The sequence below is a fragment of the Mirounga angustirostris genome, unplaced genomic scaffold (assembly GCF_029215605.1).
Source record: "Mirounga angustirostris isolate CCGP_5_RB_7025 unplaced genomic scaffold, mMirAng1.0.hap1 SCAF_4, whole genome shotgun sequence".
NCBI classification, from domain to species: Eukaryota; Metazoa; Chordata; class Mammalia; order Carnivora; family Phocidae; genus Mirounga; species Mirounga angustirostris.
In genome coordinates this window covers 126,442,976-126,463,479 of record NW_026991712.1, presented here as the reverse complement: position 1 = coordinate 126,463,479, position 20,504 = coordinate 126,442,976, and the positions used below count along the sequence as shown (strand labels likewise).

The 20,504-nt window shown below is 41.7% G+C and overlaps 1 protein-coding gene across 1 annotated transcript in view; it reads left to right on the top strand.

Moving 5' to 3' along the window:
* AK5 (adenylate kinase 5) overlaps window positions 1–20,504 on the top strand; it is a 239,572-nt gene that overhangs the window by 177,444 nt on the left and 41,624 nt on the right. The window contains exons 9-10 of the mRNA XM_045897391.3: window positions 2,649–2,691; window positions 7,740–7,784. Of these exons, the coding sequence (XP_045753347.1) occupies window positions 2,649–2,691; window positions 7,740–7,784 (88 nt within the window). The remainder of the gene's footprint in view (window positions 1–2,648; window positions 2,692–7,739; window positions 7,785–20,504) is intronic.

Sequence of the window (20,504 nt, the reverse complement as noted above, 5' to 3'; positions counted from 1 at the left end):
TTTTATGAATTCACATGAACCTTGATCAGTCTCCTAAAGCCTGACAGCCAGGTAGAAGAAAGATCTGAAGCAGTTTAGCCTGTAAGAGGGGTGTAAGTCTGATACGTCAACAATAATATTAAAAATCGAGGGAGAGGCCTCCCTAACACTACCTGGATATGTTCGATAGCTGTTTGACAAGCAATCAGCAGAGTCTGATCGAACAATTCTTTTCCGGCAGAGGCTACTGAGCCGCTTTCTATGTAGATGCATCTTAGGCAAACATATAACTGCTTCGAACGGGTCTCTGTCTCAGGTGGGCTTCCCTAGAAGCAAAACCTGAAATGAGGATTCTTTAAAAGTAAGTTATTAGGCAGTGCTCTTAGGAGAGGGAGAGAGATGCAGGATAGGGCGGGGGTAGGAGCTAAGCAAGGATGGGATCCCGGCTGGATATTAGCTTCAGCCTGATCTCAAGGGAAACTTATAGCAGAGTCATCCCAGGTTGAGGGTGGGGCCAGACTTCTGTGAGCCCTTTGCCACAGCTGAGGGATGAGTGCACCAGGCAGGTAGTAGCAGGACACTAACAGATCCGTGGTGGTCGTTAAGCTGATGGGACTAAATCTCTAGGAGCCATGCTATGTGGTAGGAGATGTGGTTCTCATCCTAACCCTGACTTCACTAAAGACATGATGCTATGGCCATGGGCCCCTCAAATGACCTCTGTAACCATCAATTTCCTCATCTGTAAAATGGGAGAAGGGGTGGCAGGGTTGGATTAGACGATCTCTATAATTCCCAGCTCCGAAATGCAATTATTTGAACAACGGAAGTAGGGGTAGCCTCACTGAGGAATAATTGACATTTTTCCTATTCATGGAAGGAAGTTAATTAATGTAAATGTGTCCCTGAATGACCACTCCATTAAAAACTCTTCTCTCACCTGGAATAGCTCTGGATACACAGGCAAATCTAAGAAGACAAGCAGTAAAGTTGCCCTGAAGGCGTATGTTCTAAAAAGGGATGGCAAGGCTCTGTTTTCAAACAAGTACTCTCAGAGCAGTTAACCTCAAGGGAGCATTAATGCAACCAGGCAACCTCATTTAACTGACTCCTACATCAAAGCAAATTAGAAGCAAGAGGCTGGAGTGAAGCGTGAGCCACAGGCTGTCCCTGCAAAATGGCACCACCTCTATGAAGAGCAGTTGGGCAAAATCTGTCAGTTCTAAATACATTTACTCTTTGACCACACAGCGCCTTCTCCGTGAATTTATCCTGCAGGTACATGTGTATGAAATGAACTTCACATGAGCTTATTCGCTGTGCTACTTTTTCCAAAATAATCCAAGATCAGAAACAACTCAGTGGTCCATCAATAAAGGACTAGTTTGGGGCGCCTGGGTGGCTCAGTCATTAAGTGTCTGCCTTTGGCTCAGGTCATGGTCCCAGGGTCCTGGGATTGAGCCCCACATTGGGCTCCCTGCTCAGCGGGAAGCCTGCTTCTCCCTCTCCCACTCCCCCTGCTTGTGCTCCCTCTCTTGTTGTGTCTCTCTCTGTCAAATAAATAAATCAAATCTTTTAAAAAATAAAATAATAAAATAAAGGACTAGTTAAAAAGAACAACTGTGGTAGCTTCCATACAATAGAATACTGTACAACCAAGAACATTATGGATGGACATGGAAAGTTCTCCCGGGTACATCAATAAGTGAAAAAGCAAGGGGAAGAACAATATCGTTCTAGATCAGTATGTATATTACGAACATATATGCATGTGTAATATAAGTGTGCTCCTTTTTGTATGCAAAATGGAGGTAACAAGATTATATATTTATATTCAAATATATCCTTAGGTATCTGGAAGTTGTTTTTTATGTATCTGGAAACAGATGCAAATAAAAAACTTCTAAGAGTGGTTACCTATATGGAATGAGGGAGTGGGAACATGGGATGGATGGAGACATAAGTAGAAATTAGAATTCTTACCAAATGTTTTTATAAATTTTCATCCTACATTTTTTCCCCAGCTACCACTGGTTCTCCTGTAAGGAAAATGTAGCTGCTGCTTGATTAAAAAATAAAATAAAATAAAATAAATTTAAAAGCGGGCATCAATCAAAGCTGGTCCTTCCAATTTCCCTTATTTCATGCTTTAGTTTTCAGGATTGGCCAGTGGCTAACCGTATGACTCACAATGCTGAAAATACTTCCTATCTGGCACTCTGCAGAAAGTGTGCCACGTCCAATGTTAAACCACAGAGTTGTTTGTTAAACCACCGTGACTATACCCATCAGTGAGCTTTGGGTACTGAAGAGTGTTGTCTTCTTCAAATCAGCTTTTCTAATCACAGATAGATCATGCACCAGGAAAATGAGGTGCGATACTGTACCAAGCAGTACAAGAACAGCATGAACTCAGGTTTCGATCTGGGCTATGTCCCTCACTTCTACGTGATCGTGGGCAACTTCTCAAACTCTCAGTTTCTTCCTCTGTAAAAGGCAGACAGTAATAATGCCTCCTTCATAGAGTTGTTTGGAAGGTTAGGTATGTTAATGCATGTTGGCAAGAAACTTAGCACAATACCTGTTGGTACTGTCATCTAATATTTTGATCTTTTGGGTGCCTGGGTGGCTCAGTTGGTTAATATTTTGATCTTTTTTTTTATGTACAGGGTGATGACCAGTTAAATGTATTTGGAGAGGACACTATGGGAGGTGAGTTTCCTTTACTGATCAGAGCAAACTTGTGTTTTAGTAGCTTTGAGCATGTCTTCTTTATTAAACACCAACCGAGAGACAATAAACTATGAACAGCATGCACTTTTCCCTTAGCCAGGCTCCACGATTCAGATTGGAACTCTTGGGATCTTTCCCCTCTTGGTCCATGCAAAGAACCAAAGGGACACCTTACTTAGAGATGCATTTCCCGACTTCCCAGAGAACATGACCCTCGACATTCTCAGTGAAAATAGAATGTTCTGGTAAAAATATGTCTGGGAAACACTGAACATTCAATCCCCTTTGGAAGAGGTACACATAACAGCATTAGCAAGACTCCCACAAGTCTTGCAATAAAGACAGCTGGCTAACTTTAATTTAACATTCTTCAGATTTATTGGAATTCAAAAGTCTTTTTCCTGCATAGTAGTTACTAATCTGCAGTGTGCTGTTGGGATGCAACCTAAGAAACACCCAAATTATCCTGCTTTATAACTGTTGTCATGTCAAAAGTCTTGCAACAACTAAAAAATCCAGGGTTAATTGGCTACAAATGGAACTGAAAGTAGATAAAACTATGTGAATATGAGATTGTCCAAAAGAGATAAGGTTCCTGATTGCCCTTAGGTAAAGTACCTCCTAACATTTCCACCCGGTAATAAATGTTGCTGTAATTTTGGTTCATGAAAATATGTTTGTATTGACTGTGAGCACATACAAGTAAGTGATCTGGCTTTCCAAATAACCCCAGCTCTAATTCTACACTGAGCCATGAGCATGAGGTGGTAGATAAAGTGCCATTTGATGATAATGGCTATAGCAGTATTGAAAATCTCAGCTACCAAATGACATCATGGTGATTCATGAGGAAAGGCGCATACACATGAGCCAAGTGCAAATAATCAACCTAGTCCCAACTGGGTAGGGACTGATTGTTTAATAAAGTTTCCCTTTTTCCTGGTTATAAGATTACATGCATTCATTGTGGAAATTTTTTTAAGGTAGAAAATAAGAGCCATCTAAAATCTTATGACCTCTAAATAATCATGGTTAACATTCTAGTATCTTTTATTCCAGTGTGTTTGCTATATACTTTTTACATAGTGGGGAATACATGTGTATATACAAATGTTATTCTTTTTGTGTATATCATAACATAAGCATATTCTCATGTCATTACAAACCCTATAACATTAACTCGTGATGACTACACTGTATAAATGTTTCATCATAGGTACAACTATACCTAATAATAACCACAGACACTTTCCTAGATTGCAAATAAATTAAAAGATGCTCCACTTCATATAGAATTGCTGAATCACTATATTGTACACCTGAAACTGATATAACCCTGTACGTTAACTATATGGGATTTTTTTTTTTTTTTAAATCATTGCTCAGCTTCAAAAAAGGAAGCTGGAAGTCTAGAGGACATGAGATGACCATCTGGTCCACGAGTTAAAAACACCAATGTATGTGCCTTTAATAGAAAGCTCCAGATAACATAGGATTTTTCCAGTCACTGTAGGTTATTCTGTAAAGAGACTGCAGCATCTCTTTGATTAGAAAGAATAAAAAAATTTCATCCCTCAGTCTGAAAACCAAATGTTTCCAAAAACCCCAAATTCACATCTTTCCTCTGATTTTAGCTTCCCTGTCCCCTTCCCTCTTGTTCCCAACCCAATTCTTCTTGTCCCATTCTCTCTCTGGAATTGGGTCTTTCCTTCAGCTAATAGTGGATTCCAGCAAAAAGGTGGCATTTTTATATAAATGAAGCATCCCAATTCTACTGAAAAGCAAATTTGATAACTGTCAGAGGAGCAATCTAGCTTTCAAAAGTACTTATCATCTACATCAAATGTGAAGTGAAAGTCAGAGTCCTATCAGTTCATTTTAAGTGTAAAGACTGCAGTTTTGTCACCAAGATGGGAAATAAAAACCTTGTACTCTCTCCGGGTAATTGCTTTCCCTCTGTCATTTTAGTCAACTCACACCCATAGGATGAGCAAAAGCAGCAGCTTCCAGAGCCAGGAGAAGAGTCCAGAGCTCCACCTAGACTGAGAACTCAGGGCTGGCTCCACCCAGGCAGGCCCCTCCCTCCTGGGTCTCCCCACTGAGGGGCTTCTCCAGGAACTTCCATAGCCCAGGGTCTGAAATGCACAGCTCAGGGGACCAGCGTTCCAACAAAAGCACCAAATATGTTTGAACTTCAGAATCTTTACTTTAAAACTTCATGCATATTTTCCATGAAGTGAAAAATCACGATATCCTACATCCTAATATATTACTGTCTATTCAGCGTATATTGTAGTTTGAAAAGCACCTCCCTTAGCATAAGGGTTAACAAGAATCGTAAAGTCTTCAAAATTATCTTCAGTTACTCCATCTGCAATCACATATGTCCAGCTGAGGGAAGCATCTAGTCTCAGATCTGTTTTGTTTGTCCAGCATGGTGCTCTAAAAATTTGACTTTAGATGTTAGAGCTTGTTAGCTATAGTTCACAACACTCCATGCCCACCCACCTCACTGGTTTAGAATCTTTGCCTGGCCTTTGCCTAAGCGCATCCAAGAAACTCTTCTCAAGTTCTTTGTGGAATCAGCCTGCTGCCCCCACCCCCACCCCTGCGGGTATTAAACTAAGCTGCTCAGACAGGAGCCAGTCCCAGGATTAACCTAACATGGTGACATCTTCTGAGCCTCCTAGAGCCCGCTTCTTCAGCTTTTCACCATCATTTGTTCAGGATGGGCTCTCCGTTGGAGCAATAACCCCCTTAGTGGTTTGTGCAGATTCCCCCTATGAACTTCAGAGCATCCTGAACTAACCTCCTTCTTCTGTGCTGTTGGTCTGCCCCCAAACTCTGTGACCCTCTCCTGGGACAGCTGAGTAGGCAGTCCAGTCTCCATAACGAAAGCCCCATGGCCTTAAAGCCAGGGGGAGTTTTTGTTTCTGCTCTTCTCTGAAACATTCTTGGGTAGGACAGCTGTTTCTTCTGTCCTCTCAGGTCCTCACTCTAAACATTTTTTTTTTTTTTTTTTTAGTTTGAGGATCCCCTGCTTCCAGGCTCAAATGGTAACCACTGGCTCTTTCACAAAGCCATTCCCAATTCAAGTCTGGGGCTGTGGTCATCTCTTCAAGTAACCTCACTCTTACCCAAGGTCTCTTAGAATTTTGGTTTACTTTAGATATCTTAAACATGCAGGGCTCCTGGGTGACTCAGTCAGTTAAATGTCTGACTCTTGATTTGGCCCAGGTCATGATTTCAGTTCAGGGTCGTGAGATGGAGCCCCGTGTTGGGCTCTGCAATGGGGGTGGAGCCTGCTTAAGATTCTCTCTCTCCCTCTGCCCCTCCTCCTTCTCTAAAAAAAAAAGAAATATCTTAAACATGCAAAAATAATTGCATCATAATTTTAGCCAAGAGACAAATGGGACCGTTTCCTCCTGTGGTCCATTCATTTACAGGAACCACAGAATCATAGGTATTTGAAATGAGAGAGACATTAAAGATCACTACTTTACTTACAACACCTTTACTTTACAGATGGAGAAACCGAAGTACAAGGAGAGGAAGTCACTAGCCTAGGTCTAGTCAGTTGAGCACAGGAGAAAAAGTATAGCTATTGTCTACCCATCCTTCATGGCCACCTACTACACCACATGACAACTGGAAATCTTTTAGGGCTCCACAAACTCTGGAGGGTTTTGCACTTTGCCAAAAATTTCTAATCATTCCCTGCTTTGAAGTAATAGTCCCCCTCTTACAACTGTTGCTGGGAATGCAAACTGGAGCAGCCACTCTGGAACAGTATGGAGGTTCCTCAAAAAGTGAAAAATAGAGCTATATACTATGATCCAGCAATTGCACTGCTAGGTATTTACCCAAAGGATACAAAAATATGTATTCAAAGGGGTACATGCACCCTGATGTTTATAGCAGCATTATCAACAATAGCCAAATTATGGAAAGAATCCAAATGTCCAGCAACTGATGAATGAATAGAGAAGATAGATAGATAGATGATAGATAGATAGATATAATGGAATATTACTCAGCCATAAAAAAGAATGAAATCTTGCCATTTGCAACGACATGGATGGAGCTAGAGAGTATAATGCTAAGTGAAATATTATTTCACTCATATGTGGGATTTAAAAAACAAAACAAACGTAAGGGGGATAAAAAAGCGAGGCAAACCAAGAAACAGACTCTTAACTATAGAGAACCAAACTGATGGATACTGGAGGGGAGGTAGGTGGGGGATGGGTGAAGTGGGTGATGGGGATTAAGGAGTGCACTTGTAATGAGCACTGGGTGTTGTATGAAAGTGATGAATCACTAATTTCTACACCCAAAACTAATATTACACCATATGTTATCTAACTGGAATTTAAATAAAAACTTGAAAAAATAAGTATATAAAGTAGTGGTTCCCAAAATTCAGTCCTCACTCTCACCATCTTTGTGATTTTTGCTTCGTCTCTATACGTATATGACCTATACTAGATATTATTTACCTAATATTTTTCTCTAAGTTGGCTCACTTATTATTTAAATACATTTATTTTAGAAGGAACTTTTATATCACTACCTTAAATGGAAAATAGTATTATTGTCTATAAATAGGAACTGTACTTAAAATATTGTCTTCCAGACTCCCTATTTGTTCTTTAACTCCTCTTTATTAAAAGAGATCAGCAAATGTTAAGGAAAAAATGTAAAATAACACAAAACTGAGATACTTAGAAACATTTTTAAATAATTTTTAAAATAATCTTTCTTTGTAATTCATGCTATTTAATGGCTTATCAGTTTTGCCACCTAAAATTGATAGTTTGTGTTAAAATGAAATAGGTTACCTGGGTCTGGGAATAAGGCTGAAATGGTCATCGGTGCCTATTAATTATGACCTATTAACACATTTACTCAGCTTGGGCTTCTTACCAAATAAAACTACAAGATTTTGGTTTTTATACAACATGAGTAATACCAGGGTTTCAAAACAGTTTTTCTTGCCAGTAACTTAAATTATTCTTACTTTAAAGGTTTCATGGAAGATTTGAGAAAGCATAAAATTATTTTCATGATTGGTGAGTAACCACCCTCAAGTTTTCTAATGCAACTGCTAATAATAAACAACTTGGTAGAGAAAAAAGACTGCTCATTTCTCACTCTGCTTTGAAGCCTTGCCCCTTTTTTGGTTAGGATAATACCCCCAAGGCTTCTGGATTGTTGCTTTCGTTTATGCAGTTTCATATTGTTTTTGGCTTTGTATCTTTACAGCATAGACAAAGTAGGACTCTAAGGAATGTCAGACTCCTGAGTTTAGCTCTACAATAATAAAATACATTATAATCCCATGGGTATGAAGATGTCATACATCAAAATCTAACACACACATTTTCTGTTTGAACAATGAGCCACACTGCTCCCTAAACCTCACTGCTAAATACATCAGCAACCACATATTCCAATATACTTCCATAATCATACCCTGCATTCTTTTTAGCTAATGGTAAAAACGATGTCACTTATTCTATGCCTCATACTATGAAAGTTGCTGGTAAATTAAGTGTGGGATAAAATTCGCTTGGGGTTCAGCAGCATTTTCTAAGCACCTACTGTGTTCCAGGTCATCTCATTTAAACCTTCCACAATCCTGTCGGTTGGTGGTCTATCTTTATGACATATCTATTACACAGATAAAGAAACTGAGACTCAGGAAGGTAAAGGAACTGGCCCGAGGTCACATAGCTAACGAGTGTGAGAGCCGGATGTCCAGTTTTCCCCATGGAAATCAATGGGCCTATTTGAGCAACAGTTATAATTGCACAGGAAAGCACAAAATGTTGTCAGAGCACCTCCCAAACTTGGTACTTTTCCCTCTAATGATTCAAGTCTGTAGAAAAGTTAATACACCTACCTTTGCATTTTTCAAAAAAATGTCTATTCATATTCAGAAATAATGAAAAGGTCCACACCTCCTCAATGAGTGGGAAAACGAATGGTTACCAGCACCCAAGAAATATAATCGGGTAAACTTAGAATCTTGCACCTTAAAGTCGGGATGTTGCCTTGGAAATCTCTCACTAAATCTCCCTCCTTGTCAGATGAGGAAAATGAGTCCCGGAGAATTTAAGAGGTTTGATCAAGGTCGTTCAACCAGCTGGTGGCAGAAGGGACACCAGGGCTGCAGCTCCCCATCCCAGGCCTCTCCCCACTGCACCACTCAGTTGTGTGGGTTGTGTCCCTGGACTGTCTCCCACATTCAGTCACCCACCCAATACTTACTGAGTATTGGACCCATGTGGGCACTGAGCAGGGATCACGAGCTTCAGTCCTAGACAGAAAGAAGAACTCATCAAATTACTATCACACACTTAGGAAGGAAACAAAGAGCTGAAACAAAACAACCTGGGTTGAGTGTCTGGGGTAGACGTGGGTGATCAGAGTGATCAGGCAAGGGTTCTCGACAGAGGTGATGTTTAGGCAGGGAACAAAAGGAGGAGGTGGAGCAACCGGAGGATTAACAGAGGTGAGAGGAGGAAGAATTCCAGCCAAAGAGAACGGCCTGTTTTGAATAGTGAGAATTCTGGAGCCCCAACCTGAATTCTATCTCTGACCTGCTTGCCTCTCATTGACCTTAGCCATGGGAACTGGATGAACTCTTGCCACACTTTTTACATGCTTTTCAGAAAGTAAAAGTACATTATTTCTACTCCTTAACTGAAGAGAAACTCATCATCGAAATAGCAAAGAAAATTCCCCTTTCCACATAAACTTTAATCACTCTTCTCGGCATCAAGGCCATGCACAATGAATTATACGTTCTGTTCAGCTTTTATCTGAGGGGCCAAATTAGGAAAAGGAGAGGCTCTTTAAACCTGATGTTCAGTAAACAAAGAATGAGCCTTTATTATCACATGGAAATCTGTGGTTTTAATAATGTGGTCCAAAAAAAAGCTTCTAAAAATACTACAGCATGTTTTGTGTTTATTATTTTCCCTAGCAATAATTTTATTTCAGATTTACCCGGTTTAGCACTCACAATTAAATTTTGAAATGTATTTTCAAGTATCACTTCTGTCTGTCTACGTATAACTAAAGATCTTGGCTCACCTGTTACCAAGACCTGTGCCCTTCACAAAGTCAAATAGCACAATATAAAATCTTTGGCATCAGACAAAGCTTGAGACCCCCAAGGGTCCACAGACTACAATCCAAGAACTGTTGCTCTGAATAAAGGTTTTTCTTATGTTAACCAAACTCTCCTGTATTTTAATTTATTGGCCAGTTACTATTCTAGTAATGATTTCCGCCTACTGTTTGGGCAGTAGAAGGTACAAAACCACTGTGACATGAGGAAAAATGATTGTTCTTCTTTTAGGGTATTTACTGGACTCTGCTTGAAAATTAACGCCTTAGTTGTAAATACTTCCTTGACAGATGGCGGAGTGGTATTTTGGAGCTGTATTATTGCAGGTCAGTTTGAAGCTCGTAAAAATACTCAGGATGTCATAGACACACCCATGGCAGTTTTGATGAGCCCTAATAAACAAGAATCCATCGATTTCAGTGAAACAAGTGTGGTGTTGCCTATACCAGAAGATGGTTGAACTTTTAACTTTTCGAATTATGGTCTTGACATCTACACAAGACACGTGGGGTTGTGGCATTAGCCAGAAACTAGGTTGCCATCCTCGCTGTTAGCTTGAAAATAAAAATCAATATTCCTAAAGCACCGTCCCCCTACTTTAAAGTATCCTCGTTCCCTTTTGTCTGCAGAAAGGTGCAAACTCCTTAGACTGACCTTCAAAGCATTCTCCCCACTGGCCTCCACATGCCTTCCCATTTCCCACTCCAACCCCGCCATGAGTCTGTGTTTCCAACACCCCCCCCCCCCCGCGTTATCATTATCTCTTCAACTTCCCTCGCTTTTGCCAGTCCTGTTACTTGAATGTCTTCTCCCCTAGCTAATGATGCGCCAAGGTCAGGTTTAAGTTCTAGCTTCCTGTGACGTCTTCTCTAACGGCCAGCCTTCTTCCTGTGTGCTCCTCCATTGCTTGTGTCTGCATCGCTCATTTAGATACCCCATAATGACTTAGAAAAACAAATATTTGTTGGGATGATTCTTTAGGAGGCAGTGTGGTCAGTTTCCATAACAACCAAAATAGCAGTTGGAGTTCTTGGACTGGAACTGACAGGCAGGTTGCTGCTGCGTGTAGCTGTTCCCGGCAGGATAGTTCTCAGGTTAATTATGAGCCTAATCAGATGCTCCTGACTCCATTGTAGCTGCTCTCCTCTCCCTGAGAACAGCAACGCCAGCTTACCCCACTCCCCAAAGCCAGGGCAATTTCTTGCTCATTTGCAAAACAGTTTGAAGTCACGGTTAATAGCACTGACCACCGTCTGAGTGGAAGACATGTTCGGGGAAAGTGCACTGTCTGGCCGGAAAGGAAAAGCGGCAAGGGTCCATCTAGTTAGCCCTTTGAATGTGGTGTGAATGTTACCTCTTTGTTCATGAAGAAGGCAGTTCAGTCGCTGTTTCTAGAGAAATACTTTCCACAGGACAGATAAGGGATCTCACAGGATCAGACCAGCGATCAAAAGGATTGGGAAAGATTCTCTGGACTTCGGTAGTTCACACACAAGACATAAGAACTGGGCTGATGTACAAGACCGGGGCTCAGTCATGGCCGAAAATGGAAAACTATTTGGATAGTGTAAAAATGTCCTTTAAAGAGCCTCATTATGTCCCACTAACAGGCTCCTACAGTTTTCACAACCTTTTCTGGTACATTTCTTTCCTTTCTCTCTCTCTCTCTTTTTTTTTTAATCTCTTGATCGTTATCTTGCTATTTTCCAATCTATTTTGGCTTCTTTTTCCCTTCTGTGCTTTTCATAGCCTGCCTGTGCCCAAAGTGTGACATAACCTGAATTCCCATTAATTCCTATCCAAAGCTTTGGTAGAAGTGCTTCAATTTGGAAAATCATATGACTTTACAGATGAGGTGTCATGCTAATGGCATTATGGTCAAGACATCATTCTGTGAACATAACTTTCAGGATGTCAGGGACACAGATGGCTTTGTGTACCTTAGCATTAGTACTGATAAACTGCTTTTAAGTAGTAAGCTTTGGGAAGCACTTTTACAATATTTTGTGTTATTCTGTGTATTTTTAACCCAGTGCAAACTGGTCCTATTTATTTCCTTAGGGAAAACTGTAGAAATGAGAATTTTTGCTTAAAGCTCAATATTTTTTTAAAGATTTTATTTATTTATTTGAGAGAGAAAGAGAGAGCACAAGCAGGGGGAGCAGCAGGCAGAGGGAGCAGGAGAAGCAGACTCCCCGATGAGCGAGGAGCCTGATGAAGGGCTCGATCCCAGGACCCTGGGATCATGACCTGAGGCCAAGGCAGACACTTAACTGACTGAGCCACCCAGGCACCCCTAAAACTCAATATTTTAATGCCTTCCATTATTTCACTATAGCTCTGATGTCATTTCATTGTTGCCCTGTTATCAAAGAACTATGAATTAATTTAATCTTTAGAGAATATTACTTGGGGCCCAGATTAAACATTCTTCATGACATTGATGCACATATTTGGCTAAATAAAAAATGAAAAACAAAACTGATTGTTTTAACTTGAGGTAGCTGTATTAGAAGCCAACATTCATTGAGCACTAACACACACTAGACACTATAAATAATGTTATCTTATTTAATGCTTATATCCACCCTATGGGGTAAGTACTATCCCCATCCTGACTTTTCAGGTAAGATGTTAGAGAGTTAAATAATTTGCTAAAAAGTGATGGATCTGGGGCTTGAAAGCTTGGATTTTATCACTGGCGACAAATGCTGCTAGTTTATTGTCCTTGAAGTACGGGCTCACTTTGGATGCAGCTGTCTTGATTCACACTGTGGTTTTATAACAATTGCTCCTGTACTATTTATTAATGAAAGGCAATAGCCTCTAAGTGTTCTAATGAAAATAGGAGACTGCCCCAAAAATACAAAAACACGGGGCACCTGGGTGGCACAGTGGGTTGAGCATCCCAGCTCAGGTCATGATCTTGGGCTCATGAGCTCGAGCCCTGCATTGGGCTCTATGCTCAGCAGAGAGCCTGCTTGAGATTCTCTCTCTCCCTCTGCCACTGCCCCTCCCCCCACTCTCTCTCTCCCTCTCAAATAAATAAATAAATCTTTTTTAAAAAATACAAAAACACTAATTCAAAGGGATACATGCACCCCTGTTTATTGCAGCATTATGTACAATAGCCAAATTATGGAAGCAGCCGAAGTGTCCATCGATAGATGAATGGATAAAGATGTGGTACATATATACACACATACCATAGAATATTATTCAGCCATTTGCCATGACATGGATGGAGCTAGAGAGTATTATGCTAAGCAAAATAAGAAACAAATACCATATGATTTCACTAATACGTGGAATTTAAGAAACAAACGAGCAAGGGGGGGGCAAAATAGAGATAGAGCAAGAAAGACACAAGCCAAGAAAGAGACTCTTAAATGTAGAGAACTGAGTTACCAAAGGGGAGATCAGTCAGGGATGGGTGAAATAGGTGATGGGGATTAAGGAGGGCACTTGTCATGATGAGCACTAGGCGATGTATGGAAGTGTTGAATTACTATCTGTACACCTGAAACTAATATAACACTGTACATTAATTATACTGGAATTAATTTTTTTTTAAAAAGAAAGAAAAAATAGAGGACCCCACCCTAACCCCAGCATCTGTGACCACACACAGTTCTGAATGTTTCTGTGTAGCCAGTGGTATGAGGGATGTCTGAAAGGAAAGCCTGGGTACTAGTCAGAGGTGGGCAAAGAGGAATGCATCAGGAGGACCAACAGGAGACTCCAAAGCAGGGGCTACATGGAGGTGGAGGGGACAGATCTCAGGGATCATTGGCACTGGAAGAACCAGGACTGGGGGAACGGTATAGAAAACCCTTCAGGTGGGAGAATAGCCCTGACATGAAGACTGAACTTTGAGCTTGAATTAGTACCATCAGGCTGCTATAACAAAATACCATAGCCTGGGTGGCTTATAAACAACAGAAACTCATTTCTCACAGTTCTGGAGGCTGGGAAGTCCAAGATCAAGACACTGGCAGATTTGATGTCTGATGAAGGCTTATATCCTGATTCGTAGACAGCTATCTTTTCCCTGTAATCTCACATGGTGGAGGGGGTGAGGGAGATTTCTGAGGCCTCTTTTAAAAAGGCACTAATCCTATTCATATGGACTTCACCCTCTTGACCTAATCACCTTCCAAAGCCCCACTTCCTGATACCATCACATCAGGCTTTAGGATTTAACATATGGATTTGAAGGGGACACCAACATTCAGTCTATAGCAGAAAATGGACCATCATGGTTATCAGAAATTACTGGATTAGACTAAGAAAATTCAGACTAGACTTAATTGAGTTTCTACTATAAAATGTAAACAGGTAGCTCATCGGTTAGACTGGGTTCACAGAAAGAAATATGTTTCCATCTGATTGTCAAACCTGTGGTCTGCCCTAACTGAAACATCATCTCTGCTCTGGACATAGACACATGATTTCCACAGCCCTTTCTCCATGAAGGCATACAGTTATTAAGGGCCCTTTTGGCACTCTTCTGGTCTGACATCTGTATTTTCGAAGTCCAGGCCATTCAGGTTGGGAGAGTAAAAGAAGAGAAACATTGGGCCACTTTCCAAGAGAGTCTCAAACGCATTTACAAACCAACAGGATGTCTTTCTTTCTTTTCTTTTCTTTTTTTTTTTTTACGATTTTATTTATTTATTTGACAGAAACATAGCAAGAGAGGGAACACAAGCAGGGGGAGTGGGAGAGGGAAAAGCAGGCTTCCCGCTGAGCAGGGAGCCCAATGCAGGGCTCGATCCCAGGACCCTGGGAGCATGACCTGAGCCGAAGGCAGATGCTTAATGACTGAGCCACCCAGGTGCCCCCAACGGGATGTCTTTCTAATGTTGGATAAATGCAGGCATTGTGTACTGACAATGAACCTACTTAATTACGTAAACCTTTTCACTGCAAAAAGGCTCTAAGTAATGTTGAATAGAACAAAACACTTTCTTCATTTAATCAGACCAAATTAATAAACCTTTATCCAGGGCTTACTCTACTTAGAGAACGATGAGGTTCAAAAAGACATTAAACAGTCCTTGGAATACTGCATGACATGGCAGAAGTACAGGGTTTTTCCATGTTTTTTAAATTATTGCCTCAAGAAAGGAATGTTGCTAAGTCAATTGAGTCATCCAGAAGAGCAAATTACTCCTAAAAAGAAAAGCACACAAGTGAATGACTTCTACCAAGTAAAGGGTTTGGGGACCTCATGCCATCATACTCATTGTCCCCCTACCCATTTCTTCAAATCTTTTTGGAAGCACCATTAACTTACCAACAGAGTCACCTGGTGAAGATTTAGTTACTCAACCTGTTCACTCATCCAAGGCCACATCTCCAGGCCTGACTCACTGAAAGCTTTTTTTTTTTTGCTTGTTCTGAGACCCACTAAGAATGATCAATGCCACAGACTCTAGAAGGACCCAGCACTGGAAATGACAGAACACCCAAAATCTTATATCTAACCTCTGTGTGCCCTTGGGCCAATCCCTTAGCCTCTCTGAATTTCTTTTAAAATGGCAAAATAGGGCGCCTGGGTGGCTCAGTTGTTAAGCATCTGCCTTCGGCTCAGGTCATGATCCCAGGGTCCTGGGATCGAGTCCCACATCGGGCTCCCTGCTCGGCAGGAAGCCTGCTTCTCCCTCTCCCACTCCCCCTGCTTATGTTCCCTCTCTCGCTGTCTCTCTCTCTCTGTCAAATAAATAAATAAAATCTTTAAAAAAAAAAAAAGGCAAAATAATATTTGTTTTCTGTCCACCCCAAATATGAGCCACCAATGAATTAACACATTGCTAACTGTTCCCTTAATTGAAAGCATGTGCAACAGAGACATAGCCCCAAGGAAGTAAAGTGTGAGGGCAATTGAATAAGTCCAGGTTCTCATCTTCTACCTCCCAAATATTTATTTTAATTACCTAATAATAGTATTAAAACTAATATATACTGGTGACTTACTACATTCTAGATACTGTGCTGCCTGCCTTCTTACGTATTATCTTACTTATTTCTCACACCACTTATCAGTACTCATGTTCTTTCCCATTTTACAGATGAAGAAGTAGAGGCTCAGAAGGTTAAGGAAATTTCCCAAGGTTACACAGTTAATAAGTGACACAGTTGGGATTCATACCCCACTTTCCCAGACTTCAAAACCCATGCTCTAAAACTGTTATAGATATGTAGTAAGGAGAGGTTATGGGAGTAGAGTGGGTGGGGGAAGAGTTTGCCATAATGAATGCTCCAATTTTCTATTTGACTTTGTTCCTATATAGCTAGCTATTGATGTCTGAAAGCAAAGACAAAATAATAAGACATCAAATGAATATCAATGAAACAGACCTCTGAGTGCCTCAGCCAGGTTCTGCCAATTATTTGCAATTCCTTAATAACTTCAAAACAGGAAACAGTTTGAAGCCATAAAAGTATCTGAACCGTTCTGAACACCGCTCCCCCCCCCCCCCCCCCGCCCAAGCACATTGATTTTGGAATACACTGCATCTTTTTACTAAGAGGCATATAGTGGGTATCTTTTTTGTGAGCATTACTGAAAGTATTTCAGAGAGCCAAGGGCAACAATGAGCAAGTGTTTGAGAATGTGATTCTAGGTACATCTGCAGGAACCTGGTGCTTCTGAGATTTTCTTTGTGGGTTGGATAGAGCACCTTGACCACATATTGATTTCAAACAATGGTTTAGTTTGGAGGTGGAGGGGAAAAAAATAGCCCAGGCCAAGGAATATACAGACTTCAGGGGGGCTGTAACTCCCTAATGATAAAAATATTTTCTCACTACTCTATTAAATTCTCCCATTAACTGTATATTCCTTTGGGTGACTTTCATTAATTCCTTTGATACATTTATTGAGTTTCTACCATATATCAGCAAAATGATAGGCTTAATCATACCAAGATGAAAGATCTCAAGGAGCTCATGTTATAGGGAGGGAGCAAGCAACCCACACAGCCTGGCACATGTCACGGCCGTGGCTCGGGTAATGGGGAGAAAGACTGAAGCGGGTATGTGGGCGTGGAGCGGACAGTCAGCTGAGTCCGGAGAAAGAAAAGGAATTGGCCAAGTGCTGAGTGGGAAAAAAGTTGGCGTGGGTCCAGGGCAAGGAGAGGGAACGTGTGCGCGTGCGCGAGAGCCTCCAAGATGCGGGCGTGGGAAGCGGTGAAAGGCAGAGTTGCAGACAGACGCAGGGTCCAGGGCAGGAAAGGCTGAGAACCCGGCTAACAAATGTAAACTTCAGCTGGTAGCCACAGGGAGCTGTCAGGGCTTTTACTCCGTCACAGGTCCCAGATCTGGATTTCAGACAGCACACTCTGGAAGCAGAGAGAGGGCGCCTCGGCTGCAGCAGGGAGGCCAGCCGGGAGGTCAGCTGGGTGGTCCTGCAGGTGAGGGACAAGGAGGCTGTGGAAGTGGAAAAGAGGAAGCCCATCCAAAAGATTTCAGGAAGTAGAATCAATAGGACATAAAGATCCATTGTGTTTGGGTGAATGAGAGGAATGAGCATGACTCGGAAGTGGCTAGTTTAGATGACCAGGTGAACAGAGGTGTCCTTCAAGGAGAGAAAGCACGTGGAGAAGAAATGGGTTTTAAGAGAGTGATGAAGAGTTTAGTTTTAAACATTTTAAGATTGAGATGCTTATGGGACATCCATCAGGTAACGTCCATTAGACAAGAGGTTTTCGAAGTCTAGTATCCAAAATAACGAGTCCTGGCTGTAGACACAGGTGTGGAATTCACCAGGATACAATGGCAGTGAAACCACACATGTGCGAGGCATCAGCCCAGCGAGCTTAGGGACACTGAGGCTGGAAGGAGGCTGAGACCTGGAGTCTAGGAAACACCCATGCCAGAGCCCAAGGAGGAGAAAACAGAGAGGAAAACAGAATATCAAGAGCAAATGGTGTCCTAGCAGGCAAGGGAGGGGAGAGTTTCCATGTGGGCAAGGTTAAATAAAATGTAATGAGAATTGTCTGCTGAGTTTGGCAACAGCAGAGTTACTGGTGCCTTTGGTGAGAGCAGTTCCGGTGGAACAGAAAGGAGTGAAGCCAGCTGGTTGAGGGGCACTTGGGTGGTAAGGAAATGAGGATGCATATAGACTAACTTGCAAGAAACTTGGCTCTCAGAGAAAGCAAAGACAGGGAAAGAAGGTCAAAAGTGGATATGAGAGAGTGAAGCATATTTATAGAAAGAGAGAGGTAGTACTGGGGTTTCTGGGTGGCCCAGTTAATCGTCTGATTCTTGATTTTGGCTCAGGTCATGATCTCAGGGTTGTGGAATCCAGCTCCACATCATGCTCCTTACTGGTCACGGAGCCTGCTTAAGATTCTCTCTCTCCCACCCCCTCTGCCTCTGTCCCTCCCCCGGCACTCTCTCTCTTTCTCTCAAATAAATAAATAAATCTTTAAAAAAAAATAGTATAGAGTCTAGTTAAGAGCACAACCTACTTGAGTTCACATGCCATCTCCCCTCTGTCCTGACCTTGGGCAACATCCTTATACCCTCTCTTCCTCAGTCTTCTCACCTGTGATGTGGAGGTAATGATGTTATCTGGGTCATAGTGTTGATGTGACGATGAAATGAGTTAAACACATGTCACAGTGCTCCTAGTAAATATTCAACAAGCGCTAGCTATTATTACAACTATCCTATGGTGAGTGAGGGGAGACAGCCAATGAGAAGGAGAGGACCCCGAGAAAGGGGAGGCCAGGAGGGGATCGGAAGTGAATTGGAAAGAGGTAGAGGATGGGGGAGCCTTGACAGGTTAAGAGGTTGGGTAAGCTCATCTATCTGTTTCTAGTGTCATTTGTTAAAAGTAAGTGCTCCCTAAGGGACTTACCTGTTAAGTGGTATTCTACCTGGAGCACCTGGGGTCGGCTGGGATCAGGGAAGTTGAAGCGGGAGAGTATCTGTTAGGCCCTGGGCTTACACCTGCCTTTTGGCTGCCGCTTCCTCTTGTGGACACATTACAGCAGTTGTTTACAACCCAACACAGATTTTACTGTAGGAGGCCAGATGTAGCCTTGAGGAATAAAGCAGAATAACAAGCCAGTGATTAAGGGGACGGTAACTGTTTTGGCCTTCCCAAATGTAACATTCCCAAAGTATCCCCCTCTCATTTTGCTCTAGACTCCAGAACTAAGAGTCTCAGAGCATTTTTTTAGTTGTAAATGAAACATATTTCAACCAACCATCAGGTGGTCAAGGCAATGAAAGACTCTCTCCTCTTGTAACTGAGTGCAGCTATTTTGTGTTAACAGGACATAGTCCTGTGACCCAGGAGATTTATTTTTTCATATTGTCTAGGGCACTGATTCTGAAGGTAGTGTTCCTTGTGGCTCTGCTGTGCTTTGAGGAATGCTTTCCACCAGAAAGTGGATCACTGTGTCAGTGCCACCCACCTGCCCATCCACTCTAGCCAAATGACCTCAATTTAAAGTGGAAGGAACTTATTTGGTCCAATTACATATTTTCCTGCACGGACTAACTCTTACAGTAAATGCGTGGAAAGCAGGCTTGGACGGAGCATCAAGCAGAACACAGTCTTATTTTTCTTGGAAATCCTCAACTTGGTCTGGGTGGAGCTGTTGAGGCAGGTTCTGAGACGGTCCCTCATTCCAATGTTTGTTGAGAAAGGAAGAGAATATTAAGCAGTGAGAAAGCTGGCTGAGCCTAATCAGCAGTCTCCTAGAATCTACTGGAGACTCCTTCTTCCACTGACCGCTTGCTTGAAGGCAATGATGGCCATTGGCTGGAGAATGGTTTTTACTAAATCTCCTAGAAGACAAAAACCATGCCCTGTCTTTTTCTTTTTTTCCCTTCTTTCTACAGCACCTTTCAGGACACCTGGCGCTTAGTAAGCATTCAGTTCAGATCTTTAGAAAGAATGAATGAATGGATTAAAATGGAATGGAAGATATAAAGCCTTCATTGTCAGAAGTAAATATATTAACTTGTCTTCTACCAATAACCTTCTCCGAGTCGTAATGACAAGAGCAGAGGTTTCGAGTAAAACTACAGGGCTTGGCCATTCTTTATTTTTTAAGATTTTATTTATTTATTTATCTGACAGAATGAAAGAGAGAGAGAGCACAAGCAGGGGAGCAGCAGGCAGAGGGAGAGGGAGAAGCAGGCTCCCCGCTGAACAAGGAGCCCAGGAACCTGGGATCATGGCCTGAGCCAAAGGCAGACACTTAACCAAGTGAGCCACCCAGGTATCCCATGGGGCTTGGCCATTTTTAAGAACCAACCATAACTGAAAGACTCTTCCTCTGGATGGGTCCTGAAAGATCGATATGGAGTCTTTATAAAGTCTTCCTGGCCCTTTCCCATAGAAACAAAATAAAAAAATTCATGGCTTTGGTAAATTTTGCTGAGTAAAGTAGCATGTGGCTTCTCTATCAGAATGAAATTCCAGTCCACCACTATGTAACTGGCATAGATGCCAGGAAGCAAAATACAAAACAAATAGTTAGCAAATCATTGACCTTGATGGTACTGATTCCGAGTGTTAGCATCATTCAAAGAAGGGAATGTAGACTAAAGTTGATTTAATGTTAAACTGTCCTTGAAGATAGGAGAACAAGAAAAGGAGGAGAATTTTTTTTATTTTTTTTAATGTTCC